Source organism: Pteronotus mesoamericanus, unplaced genomic scaffold, assembly GCF_021234165.1.
Source record: "Pteronotus mesoamericanus isolate MK-2021 breed Mesoamerican mustached bat unplaced genomic scaffold, CSHL_Meso_final contig_24, whole genome shotgun sequence".
Lineage (NCBI taxonomy): Eukaryota > Metazoa > Chordata > Mammalia > Chiroptera > Mormoopidae > Pteronotus > Pteronotus mesoamericanus.
Window position 1 is genome coordinate 6,417,335 of NW_026555100.1, and position 21,800 is coordinate 6,439,134.

Here is a 21,800-nt window from a genome sequence, read left to right on the forward strand (position 1 = left end):
GCCAGTTAGGCAGCTACAGTGACCTTCAGGACAAGAGGGCACTTTTAAAAGAATGTGCATTAGGAGGACGGAAGATGGTGGAGGAGTGAATAGGAGTCACACAGACCTCCTCCCAAGACCAAACTGGAATTGTGACTAAATAGTGGAGAAATCACCTGGAAAACAACAGGACAATAGAGTGAGAGGAGCCTTGGAGCCACGAACAGACAGTGGAATCAACTTTTACACATCCCAACGGGTGAGAAGTGCGGTGGAGGCTCAAGAGGGTGGGTTGGGTGCCTACGGGCCCCAGCACCAGAGGGACATTGAAACGGCCAGTTGGATCCTGTGAGAAGAACAGGGTCTGAATCATAAACAGGGACACCTAGACTACAGCAGCTGAAACCAGAAAAACACACAGACAAAATGCAACCCCAAAAAACTTAGGAGCGCTCAAGAGACATTAAAAGAGCCAACAAAAAAATATGCAGTGGCAGCCGCCTTCCTTGATCTCTGGGTAGAGGCGGCAGGAGAGTGGGCTGGTGCCTGAGGAAAACTTTGTGAAGAGAACTGAGACGGTGGCCAGCGGAGCCCCGGTGATAACTCACCTCCCACTCTGCAGCTACCATCTCGCTCAGGCATAAGTGAATCAATTAACCTGTCTTCTGTGCGCTCTGCCCAGAGCTTGCATGCGTGTGGGCTGGGGTGCTGAGTTCAGAGTGGCCGGAAGAAATAGAGGATCTCTGGCCAAAGGGGACACAGAGTTGCCTAGAGACTTTTGAGGAGAGACTGGTGATAGAAGCATTGGGGAAAGAACTGCAGGCCAGGCGGGGATTCCTGGAGCTGACTCCTTCCCCACTCCGTAGTCTCCAATTTGCGCAGGCAGACCACGCCCCAAAGAGGCAGCAGCGGGAAAGGACATAATAGCCCTGCCCTCAGGACAGTCCAGCCAGGACAGAAGTTGCGTGCTGGCCTTGGTGCTGAGTGCAGAGCTGCCTGCTGAAATAGTAGACCCCCGGCTAAAGGGGACACAGAAATGCCTAGAGACTCTTGAGGAGAGACTGGAGGCGGAGGCATTGGGCAGAGAACTAAGAGACTTGGGGCGGGGGGGGGGGGGGGGGATCCCGGTGCTGACTCCTTCCCCAGTCCACATTCTCCATCTTGCTCACGCAGACCACTCCCCTGAGTGACAGCAGCCTATAAGGACAAGAGAGTCCTGCCATCAGGAGGCACTGCTCTGCCCTGTGGTGCATAAGCCTGACAGATGAGGACAGAGTAACCAGACTGCAGGAGACAGACACAGACAGTAGACTCCTGGAAGGCTCAAACAAACGACCCAAGGTCAGACTGGGTCAACAACTAACATCATCAGAGGCAGACCCAGAAAGAAAAGAAAAAATAAATTTAAAAAAAGACCCACCTACTACCATAGAAGTTTAATCCACAAATTCACAAAATCTAGACGGATCAATTGAAGCAGAAGAAAAAAAAAAGACTCACAAACAATGGAAAAGAAAAGAAGTTCCCCACAAATGAGGGGAAAGGAGGAATCCCCGCAGAGAGAGCTAAATGAGATAGAGGCAAGGGAACTATCAGATATTGAATTCAAAACAATGGCACTAAGGAAGCTCAATGAGCTCAACCAGCTCAAAGAGAACTATGAGAAACTGCAGGAAACTAACAAGATCTTACAGCAAACTATATCAATCTGGAAAAAGACATAGAAACTATCAAGAAGACACAAGAGGAAAAGAAGAATACCATTTCTGAATTGAAGAACACAGCAGAAGGAATCAAAATCAGACTAGCTGAAGCAGAGGATTGAAACAGCAAGCTGGAGGACAAGGTAGAAAAAAGCTCCCAGAAAGAACAGGAAATGGAAAAAAAGACTCAAAAAGAATGAAGAGGCATTGAGGGAAATGCAGGACAACCTGAAACGCAATAATATCTGCATAATAGGGATACCAGAAGAAGAGGAGGAGGAACAAGGGATAGAGAGTGTGTTTGAAAAAGTAATGATGGAAAATTTCCCTAATTGGAGGAGAGAACAGGTCTCAAGGGTCCAGGAAGCAGAGAGGGCCCCATTCAAGAGGAACCCAATGAAGCCCACTCTGAGACACATCATCATGAAAATGGTAAATATCAAAGACAAAGAAAGAATCCTAAAGGCAGCAAGGGAGAAACAAGTAGTAACACAAAAGGGAGCCCTGATACGGCTCGCAGCTGACTTCTCAACTGAAACACTACAAGCCATAGGGAATGGCAAGAAATATTCCAAATAATGAAAAGCAAGGGCCTACAACCAAGGCTGCTCTACCCAGCAAGGCTCTCAATTAAAACAGAAGGGGAAAGAAGGAGTTTCCCAGACAAAAGAAAGCTAAAAGAATACGTCTCTACCAAACCAGAACTACAAAATATGTTAAAGGGACTGGTTTAAGAAGATGAAGAAAAAGATTGAGAAAGAGAAAAACACAGGTACAAAGAGAAAAAAATGAGTAAGTTTCTATCAATAATAACTCTCAATGTAAATGGACTAAATGCCCCAATCAAAAGACACAGGACAGCTGAATGGATAAGAAAACATGACTCACACATATACTGCCTACAAGAGACCCACCTCAGAGCAAAAGATCTACACAGATTGAAAGTAAAGGGATGGAAAAACATATTCCAAGCAAATGGGCAAGAAAAGAAACCAGGGGTTGCAATATTTATATCAAACATAATAGATTTCAAAACAAAGCCCATAAAAAGACACCCACAGGGACACTTTATAATACTTAAAGGAAGAATCCATCAAGAAGACATAAAAATTGTAAACTTCTATGTACCCAACATAGGAGCACCCAAATATATAAGGAAAATCTTGGAGCACTTCAAAAAAGATATAGACAGCAACACACTGATAGCAGGGGATTTTAACACCCCACTGTCAAAAATGGACAAATCTTCCAAACAAAACATCAACAAGGACATTGTGGAGCTGAATGACGCATTAAATTAAATGGACTTAACTGATATATATAGAACTTTACATCCCAAAGAAGCAAAATACACATTCTTTTCAAATGTGCATGGAGCTTTCTCAAAGATAGGCCACATGATAGGACATAAAGGAAGTCTCAGCAAATTCAGGAAAACTGAAATAATACCAAGCATTTTCTCGGACCACAAGGGTTTGAAACTGGAAACCAACCTCAAAGGGAAACCTCAAAAACTTGCAAACTCATGGAGACTGAACAGTACACTATTAAACAATGAATGGGTCAATAACGAGTTAAGAGAAGAAATAAAAAAGTTTCTGGAAACAAATGAAAATGAACATACAACAGTCCAAAACCTATGGGACTCAGCAAAGGCAGTCCTGAGAGGGAAGTTCATTGCAATAGAGGCCTACCTAAAAAAGATAAACATTTCAAATAAAAGACCTAACATTACAACTTCAAGAATTGGAGAAACAACAACAAATAAATCCCAGAGCAAGTAGAGGGAAGGAACTAATCAAGATCAGAGCAGAACTGAATGACACAGAGATGAAAAAAACAATTCAAAGGATCAACCAATCCAGGAGCTGGTTCTTTGAAAAGATAAATAAAATCGACAAGCCTTTAAGTAGACTCATCAAGAATAAAAGGGAGAGGACCCAAATTAATAATATCAGAAATGAAAGAGGAGAAATAACAACTGATACCACAGAAATACAAAGGATTGTAAGAAACTACTATGAACAATTATATGCCAAGAAATTTGAAAACGTCAATGAAATGGACAAATTTCTAGAAAAGTATAATCTTCCAACATTGAAGGAAGAAGAAGCAGAAAGCTTGAACAGACTGATAACAGCTGGGGAAATTGAAGCAGTAATCAAGAAACTCCCAGCACACAAAAGCCCAGGGCCAGACGGTTTCATAGGAGAATTTTACAAAACATTTAAGGAAGAGCTAACCCCTGTCCTTCTCAGACTATTCCAAAAAATCCAAGAGGAGGGAAGACTCCCAGACTCTTTTTATGAGGCCAGCATCACCCTGATCCCAAAACCAGATAAAGACCCTACAAAGAAAGAAAACTACAGGCCAATTTCCTTGATGAACATAGATGCTAAAATCCTCAACAAAATATTGGCAAACCACATCCAGCAACACATTAAAAAGATTATTCACCATGATCAAGTGGGATTCATCCCTATTGCAGGGATGGTTCAATATATGCAAATCAATAAATGTAATACATCACATAAACAAAAAGACAGACAAAAGCCACATGATCATCTTGATAGATGCAGAAAAAGCATTCGATAAGGTACAGCACCCATTTATGATCAAAACACAGCAAAATGGTAATAAATGGGGCATTACTCAACGTAATAAAGGCCATATATGAAAAACCTACAGCCAACATCATACTCAATGGGAAAAACCTAAAAGATTTCCCACTAAGATCGAGAACACACAAGGATGTCCACTTTCACCACTTCTTTTCAACATCGTATTGGAAGTCCTAGCCACAGCGGTCAGACAAGAAAAATAAATAAAAGGCATCCAAACAGGAAAGGAGGAAATAAAGCTATCACTGTTTGCAGATGACATGATAGTGTACATAGAAAACCCTGTAGACTCCACCAAAAAACTCCTCAACCTAATAAGTGAATTTGGCAAAACAGCAGGATACAAAGTCAATATTCAGAAATCGAAGACATTTTTGTACACCAACAATGAAATAGAAGAAGAAGAAATCAGAAAAAATAACCATTCGATATAACAACAAGAAAAAATAAAGTACCTAGGAATAAATTTAACCAAGGAGGTAAAAGACCTCTACACAGAAAACTATACAACATCGAAGAAAAAAATTAAGGAAGACACAAATAAATGGAAGCATATACCGTGCTCATGGATTGGAAGAATTAATATCATCAAAATGTCCATACTACCCAAAGCAATTTATAGATTCAATGCAATTCCTATTAAGATACCAATGACATATTTCACGGGAATAAAACAGACATTTCAAAAATTTCTATGCAACCACAAACGACCCCAAATAGCCGCAGCAATTTTGAGAAAGAAAAACAAAGTAGGAGGGATCACAATACCGGACATCAAACTCTACTACAAAGCCACTATACTCAAAACAATCTGGTACTGGCACAAGAACAGACCCATAGACCAGTGGAACAGAATAGAAAGCCCAGAAATAAGCCCAGGTCTCTATGGACAATTAATATTTGACAAAGGGGGCAGAAGCATAAAGTGGAGTAAAAACAGCCTCTTCAACAAATGGTGTTGGGAAAGTTGGACAGCTACATGCAAAAAATTGAAATTGGATCATCAGCTGACACCATACACAAAAATAAACTCAAGATGGATAAAAGACTTAAATATAAGTTGCAACACCATAAAAGTCCTACAGGAGAACATTGGCAGGAAACTCTCAGATATCCCATGCAGCAATATTTTCACCGATATGTCCCGTAAAGCAAGGGACATAAAGGAAAGAATAAATAAGTGGGACCTCATCAAAATAAAAAGCTTCTGCAAGGCTAAAGACAACATCAGCAAAATGAAAAGGGACCCAACCGTATGGGAAAATATATTTGCTAATGATATATCAGATAGAGTTTGATCTCCAAAATATATAAAGAACTCACTCGACTCCGCTCCAAGAAGACAAACGATCCAATCAAAAAATGGGCAAAGGACCTGGGCAGACGCTTTTCCAAGGAAGAGATACAGAGGGCCCAGAGACATTTGAAAGGATGCTCGGCATCACTAGCCATCAGAGAAATGCAGATCAAAACCACCATGAGGTACCACCTCACACCGGTCAGAATGGCCATCATAAACAGATCAACAAACAACAGGTGCTGGCGAGGCTGTGGAGAAAAGGGAACACTAGTACACTATTGGAGGAAAAGCAGACTGGTGGAACCATTGAGGACAACAGTGTTGAATTTCCTCAGAAAGCTAAAAATGGAATTGCCTTATGATCCAATGATTCCCCTGCTGGGGCTATACCCTAAGAATCCCAAAACACCAATTCAAAAGAACCTATGCACCCCAATGTTCATAGCAGCACAATTTACAATAGCCAAGTGTTGGAAGCAACCTAAATGCCCATCAGTAGATGATTGGATCAAAAAACTATGGCACATTTACACAATGGAATACTACGCAGCAGAAAGAAAAAAACAACTACTACACTTGGCGACAGCATGGATGGAACTAGAGAGCACTATACTAAGCGAAATAAGCCAGGGGGCAAAAGACAAATACCATATGATCTCACCTATAAGTGGAACCTAACCAACAAAACAAAGATGCAAGGAAAATAAGACCAGCAACACTGAATGAAAAAAGAAATCAACAGAGACAAGAGGGAAGGAGGGAGGGGAGGGCGGGGAAAAGGAAGGGTCAAGTCAAGGAACATATAGCAAGGACTCATGGACAAAGCCAAAGTAGGGAAGAATTGAGGGGGGGGGAGGGGAGCAGGGGAAGCAGTGGTGGGGGGTAGGCAGAGACCAATGTATTTGAAAATAAATAAATAAATAAAAAGATTAAAACAAAAAATACAAAGAAACAAATAAAAATATTAATAAAATAATAATAAATACAAAAAAGAATGTGCATTATAACCTAGAATAAACCCAGATTGCTCACGAGAAACTGATATATGCATTTTATCAGGAAAAAACTTTTGAATGTTTTATAACTACATAGTAAGCTCATACAGATGTAAAAATAGAGAATCTAAAGCAACAATTCATAAACCAATACTTTTAAAAACAGTAAAGAAGGTAATATTTTTTCACCCCATCTCTATGCTTCCAGCATTCAAAGAGCAAAGAGAACCATAAAAAACAATGAAGAAGTAAATGTTTTTAAAAACTTAATGGAACCCTAGCAATAGAAGACTACCCAGGTTCACTCAGGAACTTTCGTTTGTTTCAGAAACAAGTTTACAAAACTTAGAAATCTTGGTGCACACACATACAAACAAAATCTCATTTCTTTGCCTAGCCACAGAACTCTCTGGTTTAGCAGTTGTGTTTCGAAATGCTTCACTTGGCTCTGGCCAGTGCAGTTCAGTTAGTTGGAGTTTTGTCCCGTACACCAAAAGACTGTGGGTTCAATTCTGGGTCAGGGCACATACGTATGTTTCAGGTTTGATCCCCTATCAGGGCTTACAGGAGGCAACTGGCTGATGTTTCTCTCTCTCTCTCTCTACCCCCCAAAATCAATAAACATATATTTTTTAAAAAAGCTTGACACAGTAAACTGAATCAGAGATCATTCAAAACAGAACAATGAAAATTTTTTTTAAAGCCTGTTTTCACAAAGCTTTCTCTCCTCTCCCCATATTTACATTATTCATGGGTAAAACAATTTGTGAAAAAAAAAAATCTTGTGTGATTTGCATGAAAAACACCAACAGTGAAAAAACAAAATCATTCTCAGTTAGCAATACCCACTCTCCTCGTCTGTCTAATCATTCCTACCAAAAAAGAAATCTCTTCTTTTACTTGCAGGCCCATTCAGCATCCTTTCCTTCAGAACCACAATGGAAGAAACAAGTTGTTGAGTTTCATCATCCTTGAGGCACAAGAATTTATGCAATAATTTAAGTTTTTCTTCTTAATCAGGTTTAGCTTAAAGATTATTACTTCATTATCCCATAATTTGAATATGCTTAAAGCTGAGTCACATTTTTAAGATTAATTTCGCTATTTAAACTGTGCAGGCCTCAATTAATTTAATTAGAATGGGATATTCACTGTTAATAGCATATCTGGCCAGACTACATCTTGAGTACCTAACTAACATTTTCTTCTCAATTTTGGCTTGTGTTTGCCTTGCTTTGGCAACAGTCCCTGGAAAGCATACCATTTATTAGTGTTTCCCCTGATGCATCAGCATTTCTGGTTAATGCATTACAGCAAATCATTTGGAGGAACAACCTGAATGAAGCTCTGTACTGTGTATTTTGCAAAATTTTTCAAACCATTATCAAAGATGTTACAAATGAAATTGCATCAAATTAGCAAGAAAAAATATTTACTAGAGATTGCCTTTTTAAAATAATGACTACAGTCACTGGTTCAGTTGGTTGGAGCACTGTCCAGTGCACCATGGGTTGTCAGTTCAATTCTCAGTCAGGGCCCTTGCCTGGGTTGCGGGTTCAATCCCCAGTAGGGGCGCATATGGAAGGCAAAGGATTGATGTTTCCATCTCTCTCTCTCCCCCTACCCCCTTCCTCTCTCTCTCTAAACATATCCTTGAGTGCAGATTTTTTAATTAAATATAAAAATTAAAACAATGATTACAATGTAAGAATGTACACTGGCAAATAAGATTATTAAATAAATAAGATTTATCATTAAAAGAAATATTTATTTCACACCAACCACCTGCCTCAAAAAAAAGTAACTCCTCTCATTCCTAGACCTTGTTTCCTTTGCTCCACAAAACCAAGACAAAATTCAAGAAATCTTTTTACCATTTAAGACACATACCCTTTTACAAAATAAGAGGATAGTCCCAAATTTCAAACTATTCCAAACACAAAGAAAAAAATCAATAAATAAATGCAAATGAGTTTCCATCCATAGCTGGTCTGCATTTGAAAAATCTGAGAATTTTAATATAGTAAACCAAGATTTCGCTGCAGCAGCTCAATCCCTCATGAGCTCTCTGTATTACAGCAGATGCTGTTCTGTATTTTACACGAGACATATTCATCTGTGTAATGAAACATTACTCTTCTCTGCTTTCTCTTGGAAAGTACAAAGGGTTTCCCCAAGAATACAATACATGAGGACATTCCACACCAAAAAAGGAAACTGGCTGCTTTTAAAGTCAAAACAACATTCCCAATCTAACTTTAAAAATGACATAATATATTTCTCTTTCCAACTCCCACCAATATTCAGCTAAAAAGACTTCCAGTCTTTTTACAGAAGAATTATTAAATATGTGGAATTGGGAATAATACTTCACAAAGGAGTTAAAAATAAAAAATGAATGAAGACTAAATATTTTTTAAAGTATTAAGCAAAGAGAACAAAATTGCATAAGGATACATACAGCGTAATATCATACGGTTTAAAACATGCTTAAAATACTATATAAGGCATATATATAAACATGTATAGCATAAACACATGCATGGGAATGGTAAACAACAACTTGGAGAGGATGTTATTTCTGAGAGAGAGAACAGGAAATAGGAAGGATGCTTGGGGCAGTAATTACAGTTGTAGTTTTAATTTCTCAAGCTAAAGAAAATACGTTATTCTACTTGTTTTTATAGACATAACATAGTTCATAATTTTAAAAGAAAAGAATTTTTCCCTTGTATGTTGCCTAAACACAATCTGATTTCCTTATGAAGGGCTCCCTCATCCCCTAACCCCTTCCCCCAAAGCCCCCCAAAACCCCTGGTGATGGAAGAGCCTTTCCCATCTAAGCTTCTTTGAGAACCTGCTCTTCAGGAGCTATCTTCTGTCTTTTCTTCCACAAGTGCTGCTACTTTCTGATGCTGGTTTTGATATGATCTTCAGATCCGTAACCCAGGGCCTCAGCTTGTCTCTACTTTTAATCTTACCAAGAATACTCATTTTAGACAAGAAATATATTATAATCGCCTTTCATTCCCCCCTCCTTACTGCTAAAAGCTCTAGCAATCATTAAAAAGAAATCATTATATATTTAAAGCTCACCTGACTTTGTGGCACTTGGCCAAGTAATGAACTTGATTTCATTCTGTCTCAAATGCCAATGCACAATGAGATATTAAAATTAAAGAAGCTACTGATTAGAGTTCAATTCTCCATCTAATAGAGAAATATTCCAAAATTCTGCAGTATGTCATACTATAATTCTGTTTTACCAGATCAACTGTGCTTAGAGAACATCTTGTTTTGAAGCTTAAGTCAAAGGCTGGAAATGGGAAGAGAAAAAAAAAAGATGTCACTTTCTTTGGGGTTAAAACAAAAACAAAATAAAGAAACAAACTCAAACTACCAATGTGCATACATATGTAAGATATTCATACAGAGTATAGAGATCCCCTCAAAAATAAAGAATAAAGCCACTATACCACTTCCTGATCAGAAAACTCATTTATCCTGTCTATTTGGTGCTTCTAGCACCAGCACTCAAAGATCAGGGAAAGAGGGGCAAAAAAGAAAAACTGACAGAGACAGACATAAGCTGTTATTCTTCTGTTTACAAAAAAAAAAAAAAAAACAACACATCAAAAGTAAATCAAAAACTTTCAATCTTCTCATTAGGTTATTACTACTTCTGTTTCAATCTATCTTTAAATACTTCTTTAAAGTATTCTGACATCTATACCCTGTTTTAAAATGAAAAAATAGGCTTTTTATCACACTTGGCCACTTGCCACAGCCCTGCTTCATGGCAGCTAGGAGGTTTCTGGCAGTGCAAGATACAGGATACAGTGGGGGCAGCTGGAAATACAGAAAATTAGTTCCAAAATAAACACCTCCAAAAATCTGTCATCTTTGGAAATATATATATAATATACATATGTAGGGAACCTAGAGTTGGCAGCATCTCTTTCAAATTGTTCCTTTCTCTCTTCTGCAGAGCCCAGCCTTTTACCTTTCCCTCTTTCCCCTACTCACTCTAAATACTTGCCAGGTAAATGTATTATGTCAATTTCTTAAATTACTTATAATGCAATAGCACTACAGTCTTTTTCATTACTATTCTAATTTAGCATTTTATATAGTCCTGCTTGTTTCAGCACAATCTGTGAACTCTGAAGACTACTGGCTGCTACCTGAATCAAAGAAAAGTAATTCCTTCTTCATATTTCTGTGATTCCCATCACTGTAGTATCTAGACACAAAGAGCAAGATGAGCTACAGCAGCATTATCCATAAGGTTGAAGGATTTATACAATGGTCTCCAGGACTTTTTAACTCACTGACTTATTTATCCAACACTGACAATGTCTATGCTCTTGCCACTATTATGCTCAGTTCACAGAGTTCGGGAGAATAGACCAGTATGGGCAACTAATTATCTATTAAGGTTTTCACACTCAGGTTGGCAGGCAACAACTCAGAATTAACAAATTACTAGAACAGGGCCATCTTACCCCAACACTCCAATATTAACTGCTTTTTTCTTTCTCCCATCACTCCAACTCTGGAGTCCCCAACACATCTTCACCTCTCCCATCACTCACTAAGCAGTTTGGATTGGAAAAAGAAGACAAAAGAGAAAAATGGAACTAAAAGCATAATGACTTGTTTTAAGAAAAATGCAGGATAAACTGTTTAGGTTAACTATGTAAACTTGCTAAAAAAGGAACTAGAAGACTATTGTTCTTCACTTTAAGAGTTTGTACCTTGTGAGAATAAGCAAATTCATTACACTCGAGTTTGATTTTTTATATAAACCACCCAATAAAATAACATAAAAATTACTTATGTGTTATATAAAAATGATATGTGCCTTAGGACTAAAGAAGCTCTTTAGGCTCACCTAATTAGGCATTCTTATTTATTAGGACCAAAAAGGTTAAGTCACTTGCCCAAGGTCAAATAGCAAGTTAGTAGAATAGAATAGAAAAGAAGGGAACCCTAAGCCTAACTCTTTTACCACATGGCACTTGATCCTCTTCACTTTATTTTGGCAACTGGAAAAAACATACACACACCTTTTACCACTTCTATCTCTTCATTTATTTAACTATATCACAAAACTAAAAAAATTCTGTGATAGTACTGCAATTCTTTGCTCCCGTAAGATTTCAAAAGACTCACCAACTAACTACATTGCAAATATAATCTCTTCCAGTAAAACAGATATTATATTGTCTCTTAAAAATTGTCATAGTTATCAAATAAATAGATACTTATCTTTGTATTATAATACCTAGAAGACCAAAGAACATGTGCTTTCTAAATAAAGCCCTCCAGTAGGCTATCTAGTTAGTTAAAATGCTAGAGAATCACTCCAAATACCTTGTTCGCAACTATATAATTTTATCTGTATACCTCTCTTAGAAACTGGGGTACCAGAAGCAGTATGAATCTCACATCTGTATTTCTAATGTGGAAAGAAAAACTGCTAAAATTTTACTGAGAAAAGATTTTATACTTCAGAATGGCTAGGTTGTTTTTAAAGTAAGACATCCCCTAAATATTCCCTAAAGGGTATCAAATATTACAAAAATGGAAAGATAAATAGAACAAAATCAAAGAAAATTACTCAAAAGTATTCCTGTAATTAATGAACATAACGTTAAGAGTTTCTGCTTTGGAAGAGTATAGCAGAGAACACACTCAACAAATCTTTATGCTCATTATGCTAACCATAGCTCATTACGCTATGTGATCTTTTTCATACTGCTGTGCAAATTTTTCAGACTCTAATGATAGAGGGCAGGGAGGGGAGGCAGGAATGTGGGGATAAGGAGGACATCTAATTTGATATACAAACTTAAAAATCATTTAAAAAGAATTAAACCAAGTCAGCACATTTTTATTTACAAAAGTAAAGGCACAGAAAAGACAACAAAGCAGTATATTTAACATGACTGTAAAAAGAAACATACAAAGTTTCAGTGCCTGAGAAGTAGAGTCAGACGCCTTGAATTAACCTGTCCTTCTACCTGGTACTAGCTGATACTCCTCCATCCAATCACGAAGTTCTACCAGTTCTGCTTCCTAAATCTCCCTTTTCTCTATCATCCCCTTTTCCCTATACCCAACACTCCTGTTCTAGTTCAGGCATCTTTTACCTGGTCCATTAAGATGTCCCTTATTGGTCTCTCTCCCTTCCTGGTCCCCTCCTCTTCAATCCAGTCTTTCCACTGCTGCTAGTGCGACCTACCTAAAACCACTAACCTGATCACGTGATCCCCCTACTTGAAATTCTTCACTCACCTATTGACCAGGAGGATTTTTCCAAAGTGCAGCCTAAATTGTAAACTCAGTTTAAGTGGGCCCCAACCAGTATTCTTTAACAATACAGAACAGAAGCTATGTGTAACTCATACATAAAAATACTGTTTCATAAAACTTTCCTTGGTTTTATGTACACATGCTGGGTCATGATACAAAATGCATTTCTTCTGTGGGTTCAGTTTAAAAAAAAACAAAAAACAAAAAACAAAACATGGACCTACATAATAAAATTTCAACTTCTTCACAAGTCCCTTCACAGTCTAATTCCTTCACAGTGGTTAAGAGGCAGGCTCTGGAGCCAGACTGCTTGGGTTTATATGCAAGATATGCCACTGGCTAGCTGTGTGATCCTGGGCAAGTCATTTACTAGCTGTATTGTCACTTACCAGCTATGATCCTGAGCAAATCATTTAACCAATCTGAGGTAAATCAGTTTTACTATCTGTAAAACAAAAATAATAGTACCTACTCATAGAGTATCACAAAAATTAAATAAAAGTGTCTATGTAAAGTGTTTGGCACATGGTACACTTGATAAACATTAACTATTATTGATAGCACTAGTAGTGTCCAGTCTAATCTCTAGAGTTTTTTGCCCATAGTCCAAATGTAACAAACTACTGGCTTATTTCCTCATACTGTCATATCAGATCTTGGTACTGCCTGGAATGCGCCCCACACCATTCCAGTCCCCCACACATTAGATTTCCTCATATTTTAGCATAAGCAAGACCTCCCCTGTGAAACCTTCCCCAATTCTCTCAGGTAGGTCTAAGTGCTCCCACTAAATCACCATAAAGGGGAAAAAAAGGCACAGCTAGTTACAGTCTCTCTCTCTTTTTTTTTTTTTAAATATGGAACGCTTCACGAATTTGCGTGTCATCCTTGTGCAGGGGCCATGCTAATCTTCTCTGTATCGTTCCAATTTTAGTATATGTGCTGCTGAAGCGAGCACATTTTTCTATGTCTCCTGGCCACATGACCTCTTCAGAGGCTTCTCTTTTTCCCAACACAGCATGTCATGAAGAGTGGGAGTTTTGACATATTTTCTGAATGACTCCAGGTTCTCAACCTTTCTAGATCCTGGTTTTCTCAACTGTACAATGGGGGTAGCATTTTGCCTGAAGGATTGTTGTGCAGTACACTATACAATGTTCTAGAAGTGTCCAACACAGAAGCAATGCTCAGTAATTATCAAGTCTACTAAGTGGAACTTTTTAGAATCCTAAACTGAATTACAAAGATCCCTAAGAAGCATACCTTAGACTCTTATCAGCAAATACCTGGAGGGGAAGGTGGAAAAATAGAGTTAAGAAAAGTTGTCAGAAGGAAGGATGGTGACATCTCTTGGGACAAAACTGCAGTAGCCTCTTGAGAAAGAAACATGACTAAAGGAGAGAAGATGAAAGGGAAGGATCACCCACACTGACACCAAAACGGGACGACTTTAATTCTAGCCAGACTGAGACTTAAGTCTCCGCTCCAAAATATGTGTCTTGTCCATCTTTGCTTCACTAGCATTAAAACAGTTTATGACATTTAAGAAGTGAACCTATCTCACCCTCAATTTCCTCATCTATAAAACTGGGATAGTAATATCTCTCATAGGGTTAGAGTGAGAATTAAATGAGGTCACACAATGCCCTCAAGCTTTAGATGGTTTCTTCTTTATCTACTCCTCTGACTACACAGGTCACATAGTTCAAGCTACCCTATTTTTTTCCTGTTATTTGACCAATTATCAGTCACATTAACTTTCCCGAGTTTAAAGCAGACAGTAATACTCTTAAACATCCTGTAACACCACTTATTATCAATAAGTAAGAAGTCCAATGTAGACGAGCCTTAGAAAGCAAACAAGAAGTTTAAAGGTTCATGTAACCTATAAGCACACGACAAGCACACAATAAGTACAGTTTAAGACTGCATACTTGGATTGTCCTCTGGTTAGCCTTAGACACCTGACGCACTCCTTAGCAATCTTCTGGTGATTATTACAAGTGGTCTCCAAACAATAAAGTGGACAATAAATAGTAAGAAAAAAATATGTAAGAACTGAAAAATTTAGTAACAAAAAATAAAAAGTAAACACCACTCTTCAGGATAAATAAATATTATTAATACCCTTAAAGAACCTTTGGAAAAGGCTCTTATGTTTAAGACAAATTTCAAAATGCAACGTCATGTTATTCAATTATTCCAAAACTGCATTAGAAAAAGTTCAGTTTTGACGTGCTTTTAGACCCAGTTGGTGATGTAATTCACCAAGTTATATTTTTATCACTAGAAAAGATTGAAGCCTGTGTATACAGTTCATGGGTCAATAACTCCCTAAATTTGTTAAATTTACTTTGCTTCAAGTCAACTTTAATTTTACACAGGCTGTCTCACTGTAGGTATTTAACAAAGTACAGTGAAACAAATAAACGGATTTTTTCTCTTTTGCATTCAACCTGCAGAGAACAGGTTTTTAACAGATGTCATTAAGCTTGATCTAAAACAGGGAATAATTTAAGACTGAGTTTGAGTTTAGGAACTTACTGAAAGAATATGACCCCAATTCACTTTTAAAAACCAGTTTCAGTTTAATCTTTTTAAAAATATAACACAGAATTATGTAATTGAACTGATGGGAAAACCAGCAGAAATATAAGACATTTTCAGCTCCAGAGTAATTTGCTGGACTACTAAGGGAAAAGACATTCCACCACTCTTGCACTCTTGTTCTCCTAATATAAAGTTTTTCTGAACTCTAAATATCAAGATTCTTTTAAGTACATGTCTTCCACTGTAACATCTTAGTGTTCCTAGTAATATGTTATTCCAGTAATTCTAATATATCCAGGAGCCATGATATGGTATTAATCTGTCAAGTAAATAATGGAGGAGCCCTGGCAGGGTAGCTCAGTTGGTTAGAGCGTCATCCCAATATTCCAAAGTTGTGGGTTCGATCCCTGGTCAGGACACATACAAGAAGCAACCAATGAATGTATAAATAAGTGGGACAACAAAATCGATATTTCTCTATCTCACTCTCACTCTCTCAAATCAATAAATTTTTTTAAAAAAGAATAGAGGATTCCCTTATATAGAGTGGCTATCTCAAGATCTTAAAAGGTAATCTCACCCTTAAACACAGGAAAACAAATAGTAATTCTTAAGAAAACCTACAGGATTGCAAAGTTAGACTATAAAAAGAAATAAAAGCACCATCTCAGCAGTTATTCAGACAATAGTATCAATGAGGTGCTATTTCAGAAGACCATGACCACTCCATGAATTCAACTTCACACATGAGGCAGCCCCAAAACCAAAATGATTCAACATTCAATTTTTTGCTTTTGACGTACACCACTCTTGATGCTGCATTTTCTATTTAGATTCCCTTTTGGAATAGAGTTCCATAAAACATATACAGTCCCTTGGAAAAGAAAGTTCAAATAATCAAAATTTGTTGAATAAATCCAAATTTACTTATTTAAATATTTTATGGGGTTCAAAATAAGCAAGAGTATAATGGCTACTTCCTAAAAAACATGTCTGCTCTAAACATTTATCTAAAACCCTCAAATTTTAACATTATATTAAACAACAATAAATCTGGAATCTGATTTGAACATATATTTCTAATAATATGGCTATTTATCATACTTTTGCTGGCTTTGGACACAAAGCTAGTACCACTGCAGAGCTAACCCAATGGTACCTACCCACTCCATCAATCCATCATAAATAAGTACAATATACAACCAAAGACAACTCTGGCAATATCAAATTTTAAGCAATTACCCAAACGTGACTACGTAAGCAACAGGCCATTAAACCAGTCAAAATGGTGGGGGGGCAGGGAGCGGGGGCACGGGCCGGGTGCCTTTTCACTGGCAAGAGACAAAGGGTACATATTCACTTAATGCTTCTCTGAGCGTCACCTATATACCCAGCACTGTTTCGGAGTTGATGAGAGACAGAAAGGTAACAAGATACACAATCTTTGCCTTATCTTCCCAGTAAGATACGGTGACGCATTTAGAGAACAAGACAAGTCAGTGTCAATCTGTGTCCTGAAAACAATAAATCCTATCATAATTCAGAAGACAAAATAAAACAATAGTATGGGACTGAGAGCCAGGAACTTCACAAATGAAGATTCAGACTAGGACTTTTCCTTGAATCTACCTCTGTTAAAAAGAATTGTAATCCCAAATGTCATTAACCACAAATGTAACCTAACAAGTCACTTTCCTCAGTTCCCATTAGGTCTGTTTCCTTATGTGTAAAGTAAGGATGTGAGACTCAAAGAGGAGTCAAAGTTCACAGTCTCTAACCTGAAATGGACCTTAGAGGTTAGAGGAGTGATTAAAACTGATACTCAGCTACAAGAACTGCATAAACATTTAGTATCAATATATTCATACTGCCTTAAGTACAGTGGAGAAGTTGTGCTGGGGTGAATCTGGCAAAGTAAGACCAGGCCAGACCATAAGGAGCCCAGTAAAAGGACTGGGACTTGCCTCTGTGTCAAGCAATGTAATCTGTTAAAACTTTCAGGTTAAACTGAATTGATACCTCTGCCAAAGAACTGCAATGTGTAAAGTACAAAGGGACAGCCACAAACTGTAACAGCAAAATGACAGACTTAAAAAAAACTTGAGATTTAGTAATTCAGCATAGCCGTTGACTGCTAGGAAATACCAACAGTCAGGCTGTCATAATCAGAAATGAAACATTTTGATGTAGCAAAGGAATTACACAGCTCACAATGAAATGCAGTTCCCACTTAGAGAATCATCCTTGAAAATAGCAGCCACCTTCACTAACCACACAAAAAGTCATGCAACAAACATTTTACATCAGTCTTAGTTACAGTTGCAAGCTGAGGAGCTTCACACAAGAAAGAAAAAATATATAGGCTCTTCACACAGGAAAGAAAAAATTACTAGATGGTGCTTAAAATATTGAATAAATCCCTGCACTTTTACTCCTACTTACTCAGTTGAATAATGTTTTAATGAAGGGTGGGGAGTTATGTTTTATAACTTTGCAACTACATTTACCAATTAGCTGAACTGGATTGCTTAGAACTCATTCTCCAAACTGGGGATAGACAGATTTCAAAAAACATGCCTCTCAAGCAAAATTAACCAGAACTGTAATGCCCGCCTGTCTCTAATTTACCAGAACCACTACAGCAGAACAAAAGCGGCACAAGCTGGACTTGTGATCTAGTTCAATGCAGAGTGCCATCTGCTGCACATACACAGGATGTCTCCTATTCAGAATTCAACCTTAGTGTCTCTCAGGGACTTCTATAAGAGCAAGTTGTTTGTTCCCATATTTGCCTATACATGTGCCTCAAAACAACATCTACCTACAAGAATTCCAATTCTTGGGTTCTGAAATACCAATACTCTCCTACCAAACAATACTTAGTTTACAAGGGAGAGAGAGATGCGAACTAGTACTTTACAATAACAAGAACACAATAACGGGGTCAAAATATCTGTGGTGGGTGTGAGTCCTAAAACTGTTACATGTTAGCTGTGTAATTCTGACCAAGTATCTCCCATTCTGGGCCTCAATTTCAGGCTTTTTAAAATGACAAGAATGAAACAAATCTCTAAGAGATAGCGTTCAAACTGAGCCTTGCGAGGAATCATAGAATAACAGATGGAGAGCTCTATATATGATGGCTTCAGAGCAATCACAGAAAAAGGAAAGCACTCTTTGCATATTTAAAATAATCAGTTGTAAGATTTTTTAAAAATCTAAGTTCATTTACAAGACGCTATTCCCATAACATTTCTACCCTTCAGAAATAAAACTTCACTTTAATTGTGCTTTCAGTTACAAATTCAGCACATTACTTTCACCCACCCCAGAATAGCACAGAACACTTTCATGAAGTACCCACATAAGGATTACACTCACAGCCTGACAGATTCACATAGTGGAAAATATATAAGGCACAAAATTTAAAAATACTACACGAATACCACACCCCAAAAGTCTTAAAAACAAACTGTGTAAAAGCATATATATTATCAGAATATAGAAATAAAGACAACATGGGAAGTCTTTAAATTGTTTGAGGGAGAGGGAAATACAATCTGGTTTTGGGGTGCTCTTATATTTCTAAGAGAACAAAACACATAACTGGAGGCTATGAAACATGAAAATTCAAACTGAACTGTGAAGAAGCTAGGCTCTCACCCAAAAGCTTTAGCAAAGCAATATGTCAGCATGCCAAATATGAAGAAGTACAATTTTGTCACAAGAATAAGAATAGCGTCCATACCAATGACTAATATTGACAATAACATCTTGCATTTACAGAGTGTTGGTTCTTTTCAAAGCTCTTTCAGACACAATTTTATGCTATCATCAGTCTTGGGGTATCCTCTTTGAAAATCTCCAGCTCAGTTTCCTCTCAACAGCCACGCAATCAGAAAGACAGGTGGATGTATTCGTGGAGGGCTCAAGGCACTAGTTTCCCCTATCAGGCTGTCTGCAGTGACTCTCCCGTTACCACACTACAGAACTTAGCCCCAGGAACTAAAACCCACACTCTTTATCTCAGAGTTGGCCAAAGACCAACACATATGGGTCTAGAAAGTCCAAGGGAAGAGAACCTGCCGACTTGTTAGGTCTAGAACTCCATGGCAAGTTGATTTCTTGCAACTGAAAAAAAAAATCACAAAGACAGACAGACACACACCCCAAGGCTGTTCAAAGAGAAACTCCCGATCATTGCCAGCCAATGAAAACCAGCAATAACTGGCTAAGAAAACCACCAAATCCCTGACTCTGTGAACAACTTATCATATCCATTTCCCCTCTGCCTGCTGCCCACCCTTCTTCAAGCACGCGCGAACAAGTTTATAAACCAGCTCTCCAAAACGACCACCGGGGACCTTTAAGGACCTGAGGGAATGGAGCTTGCCTCCTGAAGCAATGCAGCATCCCTCAACAAGGAGCTGTTCCCCGTCCCCGCACACGCAGGAAGTCACAGAGGGGGATAAAGTTTGATTTTCCTTCTTGCCCATTCCCAAAGGGCCGAGAGAGGACGAGGGAGACACCCCGCTGGGGTCCTGGGTTGCTCTCCGGGGACAGTTCCCAAAAGCATGGCACTGCCACTCTTCTGACACATACACAAGGCAGCCGCGGCAACTCAGGACACCCAAAGCCGCCCAGAGGAGGAGGGAAAGAGGACAACTTGCACGGGTCTCAGTTCGGGAGCAATGGGGCAGAGCTGTTAAGAAAGGAGGGAGGGACCGAGATCGGGGGCGGGTAAGTGAGAGGTTCGAGTCCTGTGCCTTCCCCGCCCTGGTGTCCCCAGTCCTGCGGGAACATCCCCGCCGTCGCCCCTCCTCCTCCTCCTCCTCTCCGCTTCCTCCGCTCTCCCTCCCTTCCTGGTCGCGCCGCAGGCGCCTGAAGGGCACGGTGGCCCCTCGGTGTCCGGCAACCTCGGGAGCGGCCGCGAGTTGAGGTAACTCGCCCGTTGCCCCGGCGGCCTGCCTGCCGGCGGCTCCCACACACCAGCGCCGCCCCGCCCTCCCCGGAGCCGCCGGGCGCGCTCACTCACCGTCCGGTGGTGCTGCTGCTGCCGGTGGCGGCTGACGCCCAGCCCCGGGAAGCAGCTGGCAGTCAGCGCTCCGCAGCCGCCGGCGCCCACGGCGCCGCCCCGGGAGGAGAGGAGCAGCAAGAGCGATCTACCTGCGGCGGCCGCCATCTCTCAACTGGAAACGGCGCCGACCCAAGCAGCGCAGCGGACGGCCGGGGCGGAGCTGAGGCCCGCCATTCATCGGAGCCGGGCCAACTGCAACCCTTGACTCAGTTAATGAGGCGGGGCTTCCTGCAAGGCCCAATAAACAGGCGGGACAACCACAGTTGAGGTTGCCAGTCACTTCCAGAGTTACCTATTGTGGGACCTAGTCAATTACGGGCAAATTCTAGGGAACTGATAGTTGGCACCCGAGCCCCCTATAACAGAAGCAATAGAGATGGCATAGTCAGTTCGACTAATTTGCCTCAAGGATAGAGTTATGACAAGGGTAACTGGGGAAATAGATATTTGTGCAAAGCTTTGTACTCCGTGAGTGTTGTAAGTTGGGAAAATAGGCACCAAATTAATAATCATTAACTAGGTATGCTTGGAACTCTCAACGACATGACCAGAATTATTATTCATAAGTGATGCCATTTGGGTATGCTGAAATTAACCCTACATCATAGGGTGATCTAATGACTATGCTACTAGTAAGTAGCGTAGTATAGGCGAGATAGAACGATTAAGATATCAAAGTCCCAGAATGAGTACCTGCGATTGGAGTGAATTAACAGACGTGTATATATTTCAAGTACTCAGTTCATTTTTACAACACCTTGATACTGATATTCTTACACTCTCCAGAAGCAATACTCTATTTTCTTACCATCTTTGACCTTGTGCGCGCTGATTAAACTGTAGAAACAGAGCATGTCGGCCAATGTAATAAAAAATCATATGAAGTTTATTTTAATGAATTTTCATAAATTAGCTAAATTAGGCATTATAACATACCTTTGAATAACTCTTTATCACTTTCTCTTAAAAAATGCTTTTTTCTACAAGGAGTAAGTTCATTTTGAGAGCTCATTAAAGTTTGTGAAAGGAAGATTTGGGGTTCCTGAGTTCCCTTAACAGAGGATTTTTCTTTACTGCCTGTTTATCATTGTGAGTTGGTTAATTCTCACAATTCCTTTTAAAATATGGAGAAGGAAAACAGGTAATCAAATAAAAAGTATTATTCTAAATTTTGGAAACATATTTGAAGTGTAGCCTTAGGTGATAAAAAAAAAAACACACAATTTTATTGTGTCACTTGTTCTAATAATATTCTTT

At 39.0% G+C, this 21,800-nt stretch overlaps 1 protein-coding gene and 1 non-coding gene across 3 annotated transcripts in view; both read right to left on the reverse strand.

Annotated features, from left to right (window-relative positions):
- Positions 1–20,663, reverse strand: part of MCU (mitochondrial calcium uniporter) — a 214,315-nt gene extending 193,652 nt beyond the window's left edge. For both annotated transcript variants that reach the window (XM_054572630.1, XM_054572629.1), the window contains exon 1: positions 20,502–20,663. In XM_054572630.1, coding sequence (XP_054428605.1) covers positions 20,502–20,648 — 147 coding nt within the window. In that variant the 5' untranslated portion in view covers positions 20,649–20,663. The remainder of the gene's footprint in view (positions 1–20,501) is intronic.
- LOC129070044 (U6 spliceosomal RNA) lies at positions 13,768–13,874 on the reverse strand. Its single transcript, XR_008529063.1, has one exon. It is a non-coding gene; the product is annotated as a U6 spliceosomal RNA (small nuclear RNA).
- Positions 20,664–21,800: the final 1,137 nt, after the last annotated feature.